Source organism: Zonotrichia leucophrys, chromosome Z (genome assembly GCF_028769735.1).
Source record: "Zonotrichia leucophrys gambelii isolate GWCS_2022_RI chromosome Z, RI_Zleu_2.0, whole genome shotgun sequence".
Classification (NCBI taxonomy): domain Eukaryota; kingdom Metazoa; phylum Chordata; class Aves; order Passeriformes; family Passerellidae; genus Zonotrichia; species Zonotrichia leucophrys.
In genome coordinates this window covers 13,310,700-13,318,168 of record NC_088200.1, presented here as the reverse complement: position 1 = coordinate 13,318,168, position 7,469 = coordinate 13,310,700, and the positions used below count along the sequence as shown (strand labels likewise).

General features: G+C 45.9%; 1 protein-coding gene and 1 non-coding gene across 2 annotated transcripts; both read left to right on the top strand.

The window, feature by feature from the left end:
• The first annotated feature begins 770 nt into the window (after nucleotides 1-770).
• On the top strand, nucleotides 771-3,370 carry RPL37 (ribosomal protein L37). Its single transcript, XM_064736671.1, has 4 exons — nucleotides 771-837; nucleotides 1,489-1,624; nucleotides 1,942-2,026; nucleotides 3,259-3,370. Exons 1-4 carry the CDS (start codon nucleotides 835-837, stop codon nucleotides 3,326-3,328), a joined length of 294 nt encoding a protein of 97 aa, XP_064592741.1. The 5' UTR covers nucleotides 771-834; the 3' UTR covers nucleotides 3,329-3,370.
• Nucleotides 3,079-3,158, top strand: LOC135460194 (small nucleolar RNA SNORD72). The gene has a single exon (XR_010443183.1). It is a non-coding gene; the product is annotated as a small nucleolar RNA SNORD72 (small nucleolar RNA).
• Nucleotides 3,371-7,469: the final 4,099 nt, after the last annotated feature.

Below are 7,469 nucleotides of genomic sequence, written 5' to 3'. Positions count from 1 at the left end.
ATTACAGGCAGGAGTACCCTGTGCCTGAATTTTACTCATAAAAACTCACCCATTAGACCTTATTGATCTCTACAACTACTGAAAGGAAGGTGTAGTGAGGTGAAGGCTGGTCTCTTCTGTGCTTACACAGAGGAGAACAAAAAATGGTGTGAAACTGAGAGATGGGAGATTCATGTTAAAAATTTTGTCACTGCTCGGGTTGCCAGAAATTGGTTACCAGGAAGGTGTTGGAATCGCTGTCCCTGGAGGGGTTCAATAGGCGTCTGTGTTTGGCATTGGGTGATGTAGTTTACGGGCTTAGGGTTACAGGCACAGCGCTGGGCGGACGAGTGGACTGTATGGCCTTGTAGATCTCCAAAATCGGTGAGTCTGTGATTCTGTAAAAGTAACTCCGACTGTGGCTGTGAGCAGGGTCAGAACTTGGAGCTGAGCCACTCGCGTGGCACCGCGACCGCTGCTACAGAGCTGCACCCCCGAGGTGCCCCGCTCCGTGCCCGCAGTGCCGGCGGTGCCCGGCCGGGCTCTGCGCCCGCCAAGCGCCTCCGACATGGGATCCGGCCCGGGCCCGCCAGGCGCCCCTCACACCAGATCCGGCCCGGCCCGCCAGGCGCCCCTCACACCGGGCCGAGTCCGTGCTCGCCAACCGCCCTTCACACCGGGCCCAGTCCGTGCTCGCCCGCCACTCCGCAGAGCAGGCGCGGTCTCTGCTCGCCAGGCGCCCCGCACACCAGACCCGGGCCGGGCCCGCCCAAGGGGCCGCCCCCGGAAGCGGTCGCCGGGCCTTGGCGGAAGCGGGGCGGAGCGCGGCCTCTTTGGTGCTGGCGGCCGGCGAAGATGGTGAGTGCTGCGCTCGCTCTCGGGACATCGGCCGCCATCCGCCGTCATCCGCCGCCGCGCCGGGCCGGGGGCGCCGCGGGGGCAGGCCGGGCCGCGAGGAGAGGCCCCGCGCTGTGCCGCGGCCGGGCTGGGCGGTGGGGCTGGGGCCGGGGGCTGGCGGCGGGCGCGGCTGCCGGGCCGGGCAGGGCAGGGCAGGGAGGCCGTGGTGCGGTGTGGGGCCGCGAATGCTCCGGCGACTTCGGCTTCGTACCTGCTGCCGCGGTGGCCGAGCAGCCGGGCGGTAAAGTAGCAGGGGGGATTTCGCTCCCCAAGGGTGAGTGTGCGGCTGCTACATGTGAAGAGAGTCACTTTTCGTCGGGAGAGAGCAGCTTGCTGCTTTAGGGTGATGGGTGTGGGGAGGGGGGAGCCCATGTAAGCGCGCTGTGGCTCTGTTCTATATCAGCACAGGGGCGGGGGCACGTAAGGAATGGCGGCAACGGGTCCTGAAAATGGAGGCTGCTCGTAGTTCAAACTGAGTTGTGGCTTAAGAGTTGAATGTTCCTCCGACGTGTTTATATGACTGGGTTTGCGCTCGGTTTTTTAAAGCTTGTTCTTTTAGTTCTGTGACTCGGACGTGTTAGTGATATTTCCATGTCTTGAAATGCTTTTTAGACGAAGGGTACCTCGTCGTTTGGTAAGCGACGAAATAAGACACATACCCTGTGTCGTCGATGTGGGTCCAAGGCATACCATCTTCAAAAGTCGACCTGTGGGAAATGTGGTTACCCTGCTAAGCGTAAGAGAAAGTGTAAGTAACAAACTTTTAACTGGCTCTAGTTTAAAAAATCGTGTTTCTTCTTCAGTAGTTTAAATTGTTTTCCAGTCAAGGAGGAAAACTTTTTGCAGTGTCGTTTTGCAGCTTTGTCATTTTGCATTTTGGAGCTTTGTTGAAGTTAACGATGATTTAACTATATGCCAGCTAATCTGCAGTATTACTCCATAGAAAATTACTTAAATTATAGTTTTTGGGGTTTTTTTGTCAGCTTGAATAATTGTACCATACAAATGTAAGATGCAACCAAAATTATTTGGTACAGTTAAATAACAGTGACTTACATATTTTAGATAACTGGAGTGCAAAGGCCAAAAGACGCAACACCACTGGTACTGGTCGCATGAGGCACCTGAAAAAGGTCTACCGTCGGTTCAGGTATAATGCTTTATTGCCAACTAGCATGCTGTGAAATCCTGCATAGACACTATTTAATGACAAAATTCGCCACTCGAAGTTAACATTTTGATTTTGTTTTAGTACCACTTAATGGAGTACAATCTTCTTAAATAGGTCATGAAATAATGTGCATTGTATAGTTGTCTGCATTTTATCCTCCCTTGAGGAGAAAAAAACTTTTCTGGTAAGACAAAAAGTGTGCAAAAAGTTCCAGTGTTTATAGTGAATGAAGGTAGTATAGGACGTATATGTTATTGTAGTAAGAAGCTCACTTTTAAAAATTATTTGTGTGGTATTTTGTTCATTTGTGATTCATTTAAATAGATGGTTACACTAAAGGTTTATTGAGATAAGTCTCAAAATGCACTCCAGTCCCCATTTGCTCACTCAGAAAAAAGTTCAGGACAGGAATAATGTCTCGTCCCTCTTTATTTAGAGTTCAGTCAGCATTAATTAGTTATTACATCAGATCTTGAGTTGCAAGTTGAGTTGAGTTGTACTTGGGAGGTATTGGGGGTGTTATATGATTCCCATTTACTATGAATCCCATGGAATTCTGTAGCTTCTGGTCCACGGCACAAGCATGCTATATTAAAGGTATCATGTAATTCAGGAGTGATGTCATCAAAATGTAGATTGGTTTTATTAGCAAAAGGTAAGAGATTTTTAAGTCTCAGTTGTGGGTGTGGTTGAGGGATCAATTTGTTTTGGTTGGCTCATTCTTTTCCAGTTGCAGCCATAAAACACCTTCCAGTCTGCAGCTGTTGCTTGCTTTCCACCTGAGTGTTGCTCAGTGAGAAATGTCATCCAAAATCAAGCTCAGGGCTGAAGAGTGTGGTTGGAGTCATAGAGGATTTTTGTAAGAAATAGACTTCAGAAACAGGACCTCTTTAGGAGTGTGTACTAAGATGTGCTTTCAGTAGGTGAGCTATATTTGCAGGGTTCGCTGAGGTAATGAAATCTTCCAGTTTCAAGAGGTCAGATTTACTTCAGCAGACAAGAATGAAAACCATACAGCTTATTCAAGACAATTTTTAATAATGTGGTTTTTTTAAAAAAGGTCTGAACGGGTGAACTCTGTTGTGATTTCAGTGCATTACTGAGATAAATTGAAAAAAGCTAGTGAGCTTCATGTAAAACACGAGTGTCAGAAAATAATCTGGAGCAGGAATCAACTTTTTAAAAAGTAGTAACCATATTTCTGTTTGCAGGAATGGATTCCGTGAGGGAACCACACCGAAGCCCAAGAGAGCCGCTGTTGCAGCCTCCAGTTCATCTTAAAGACTCATCTATTTGTTAAAATAAATGGTCTTAACCAGAAAATCTGTCACCTTTTTTTACATATTTTTACATACTCACTGAAATGTAGTATTCATGAGAATACATAATTACTTTTAACACAAATTCTGAACTGATTCATTTAAAACAATCCTTTAATTGAGTCTTCATTAGGTAGTATCTTTGTCTTGAAAACGACCATAATCTCTGCACTGAACTGAAAAAAAAGCTTGTATGTATTACTCAAAGGAGGTCTGCAGGTAGAGAGGTGGAATATTGGTACTGTGGATTTGCCCTGTGTTCTTCTGATCTCAGTATGCTGTAGCACAGAGAGCCCGAATTTTGTTTTGAAGACAGTAACTATAATAGTAGTTACTGTGTAACTATAGTTATGTGCTGTGCTGGGAGGCGTTAGTGAAAGAGGGATTTTCAGTGCTGTTCTTTTCTCACTGCTCTGTGGTACTTGAAAGCCTACAGAGGTATTACTTACTGTGTGCATCGCTGCTGCTTGGGCAAAAAGAAACTCCCAAGCTGGAGCTTGTGTACTGCAGATACAGGGGTTTGGCGATCTGCTGTGGGTAGGACAAAATTGCCTGAATGGCCTGATGGGGTTGGTATGGAAAGCTTGATACACAGATATGAGTTAATAGTGTTTTGTAAATAGTAATACCAGACAGTGAGTCACTTTGACTTGCATAAAGATTATAGATAAATTAATTTGTACCCTGCATTGTGTGTTACTGGCATTCAAACTTGCACTGAGAAAGAGATTATAAGGTGCTGCTATGCCAATTTGGGGAATTGCAGTAGTTACTGTCAGGGTTTAGAGGACTTTCAGATTGCCTCGCAGAGACAATACTAGAAACTAAAAAGCTTGAGATGCTTTAAGCTTCTGAGGCTCTTCTCACTGCTCTTAGTTTTGTCATGAACTTAAAGAAGCAGAGTATTGCTTTGTCTCTGTATGATCAGCAGTTACTATATCACCTTCAAAATCACAGAAAGTTTCAGCCAGGTGAAGTTGGAGTGCCTGACTGCATTTTCCTATGTTTTAAAATGGAGTTAGAATTTTTGGATAATCCAGTTTATCAACTTGGGCTGTTTCTAAACCAGAAATAATTTGCTGCTCTTCTGTAGCATGTAACAAATAGACTCTACTTGCTCTAGATTCAACTGGTCCATTTGAGAAAGTTGGAATGTTAGTATTCCGACTATGGGTGGGAGTGAAAGCCTTTGCTTGACAGGTCTTAGGTGATCTTTCTGTAGCGTGGGGTTGTGCTCTGAACAACCTGTTTGACCTGCAGACATGATAAAGCACTGTAAGGGCAAGTGCTTAGCTGCTTGCTGTTACCTATTAGCTTCTCATGAGTTGTGCTCCTGGAAAATGACCATTAGTATAACAAGCAATACACCATGGTAGCAATGATTGAAATTTCCAAAGGCTTGAAGTAACTGAAACCCTTTATTTCAGAAAGAATTTTGCTTTCATCAAGAATGAATTTTATGGACAAGAATTTTGACAGCTGCTTTTAATTGTTTTAAAATTCTTGGTGAGGGGCAGGAAATCAGTTTTTTGTGGGTTTTTTTGTCCTGTTCAGAAAGGATTGTGTATTGTGTTAGTTATATTTGCATTGTACAGGAAGTAGATTTTGATGCCCTTCTGTTCTTTGTAGTGTGTTGTTAAATATTGAAATGCTGCTTTGCTGGTTGCTCAGTGTATAATCTTTTGTTGAAATCTCATTAAGCATTTTAACTTGAGTGTTATCTATTGAACCTCTGCATAATGCTTACTGTATACTTTATGTATACAGTAATATTGTCATACCCCGTCTGTAAAGTATGATTTTTGCATCCTTCAGGCAGATAGGTGGTGTAGTCCAAATTACTTCAGAAATTACATTTCCTATTGTTCAGTGTACAAGTCCCACTTTTTAATAAAAAGTGTATTGGATGAAGGTTTCTTAAAGGCAGAGAGGAGTTCAAGTGACTACAGTGGTGAAAGATGGATTGCCTTTGGTTAAAAATCCTTGTGTGGTGATGTATTATGTCTTCAAACACCTCCTCCACCCCCACTCCCCCACCAAAACTGCCCTTGAACTTAGCAGAAACTCTGGCCATAGCAGGGCCTTTGTTGCCTAACCAAGGCGGGTGACAAGAGACAGTAAATCATCCCCTGACAGCCTAGGAATGTTACTTGCCTGAAACATAGCCTGAGAGGAACAATGTTGTGGTTACAGACTTTGGAAAATTTCCACTAATTACTACCTTGGATGGCAGCCAATATGGAAACTGCCTGAGGACTAAAGTCAGTCATCTTGCATCTCTGAAAGGAGTGGTCCTAAGTGAGGCCTTTAGAGCTCCCTGGCACAACAGCAGGCTGCATGATCATCTCCCTGCAGGAGAGTTCAGCAATTCTTAGGTTCTAGGAGCTAGTCCATGGAACCCACTGCCCTCAGCGTGGGAATGGAACAGAGCTGGCAGATCTTGAAGTGTGCATTCCACAGGGAGCAGGAGCTCTCAATCTCCATCTGTAAGAAACCAGGAAAGGAAAGCCAACAGCATGGCTGAGTCATGACCTGCTTGCCAAACTGAAGGGCAAGAAGGAAATAAAAAGGCAGGGAAGCAGGAGGAGATCCTGGAAAAAGCATGGGGGGCATAGCTCAGTTGTGACAAGATAGGGTTGGGAAGGCAAGGTGTGGCTAAAGCAAACCTGGCAAGGGATGGAAGAGGAAGGGCTTCTGTAGGCATGTGAGCCATAAGAGAAGGTGACAGTGTAACTTCCCCCACAGTGAACATGGCATCAGTGACATAGTAGGATTGAGTGCACCCTCTGAGAATTTGCACTATCTGAGCTGTGACACGTCCAAGGGACAGGACGCCGTGCAGGACACAGACACGATCAAGCTGGCCCATGTGAATTTAAAGATGCTCGGCAAGGCCAAATGTAAGGTCCTGCGCTCAAGGCAAATGCCAGCTGAGAGATGAAGGGATTGAGAGATACTCTATGAAGAAGGATTGAGGGTAATGGTGCTTGAAAAGCTGGACATGAGACAGCAATGCGCACTTGCAGCCCAGAACCTAGGAAGCCAACCACATCCTGGGCTGTATCCAGAGCAGTGTGGCCAGCAGGTCAAGCGAAGTGATTCTGCCCCTCTGTCCTTCCATCCATAGAGAGACTTCACCCCTGAGTGCTGCATTCAGCTCTGGGGTCTCCAGAACAGGAAAGACATGTTTCTGTTGGACCATGCCCTGAGAAGGGCCACAAAGAAGATGCCGGGGGCTGCAGCATGTCTCCTATGAACCCAGAGAGGTGGGATTGTCCAGCCTGGAGAACAGAAGGCTCCAGGAAGCCACTCAAAACTTTCAGGAGACCTGTAAGAAAGATGGGGACAGACCTATTAGTAGGGCCTGCAGTTACAGGACAAGGGGTTATGGTTTTAAACCAAAGGAGAGTGGATTCAGGCTATGTAAAAGGAAGAAGTCTTTTTCTTTGAGGCTGCTGAGACATTCGAACAGGCTGCCCAGAGGAGCTATAATACTTCCAATCCCTGGGAGTGTTTCAGGAGAGATTGGACTGGGCTCTGAGCAGCTTGGTCTAGTTGAAGATGTCCTGACTGACTGCAGGGCAGGTTGGATTAGAGGATCTTTACAGATGCCTTCCAACTCAGACCATTGTGTGATTGTGTGATTTCTGCAGTGTCTTCAACTTAGAAGCTAGAAACAGCAGAAGCAATAGAAGCATAGAGCTGGGCAAAACATACTCTTTTAGTGGGAGGAGAAGGAAAGTGGAAATAGTGCTGAGTGCTTGTGGAAGAAATGTACATTCAGTGGTAATGTAGAGTCAGAAGTCAAAGAGAAAAGGGCAAGAAGCATGTGCCTGTTTGCAAAATGCACCAATGATGCCAAGGAAGTCTTAATGCCAGCTAGTAGAAACAACCTGCATTAGCATTCCCCCTTTCACACTGTTAGTAAAGCTGAGAATGTTTTCCCTTTTGTCTTCAATCCGTTGTTTTCTTGTACTGTCTTATTGTTACATCATCTACCACTGCTGGTCTCCTTGCTGGCCCTGAGCTGTCCAGGGCCCTGATGGCATTGCAGTGTCTGGGCAGACTCGTGTCAGGAAAGCCTTGCTGTGTCCCTGAACCAC

What these genes read in the sequence shown, in the direction of transcription:
- RPL37 (XM_064736671.1), top strand. An exon ending in TGCTAAGCGTAAGAGAAAGT is followed by an intron (nt 1,625 to 1,941) that starts GTAAGTAACAAA and finishes TACATATTTTAG; the next exon opens with ATAACTGGAGTGCAAAGGCC. An exon ending in AAGGTCTACCGTCGGTTCAG is followed by an intron (nt 2,027 to 3,258) that starts GTATAATGCTTT and finishes TTCTGTTTGCAG; the next exon opens with GAATGGATTCCGTGAGGGAA.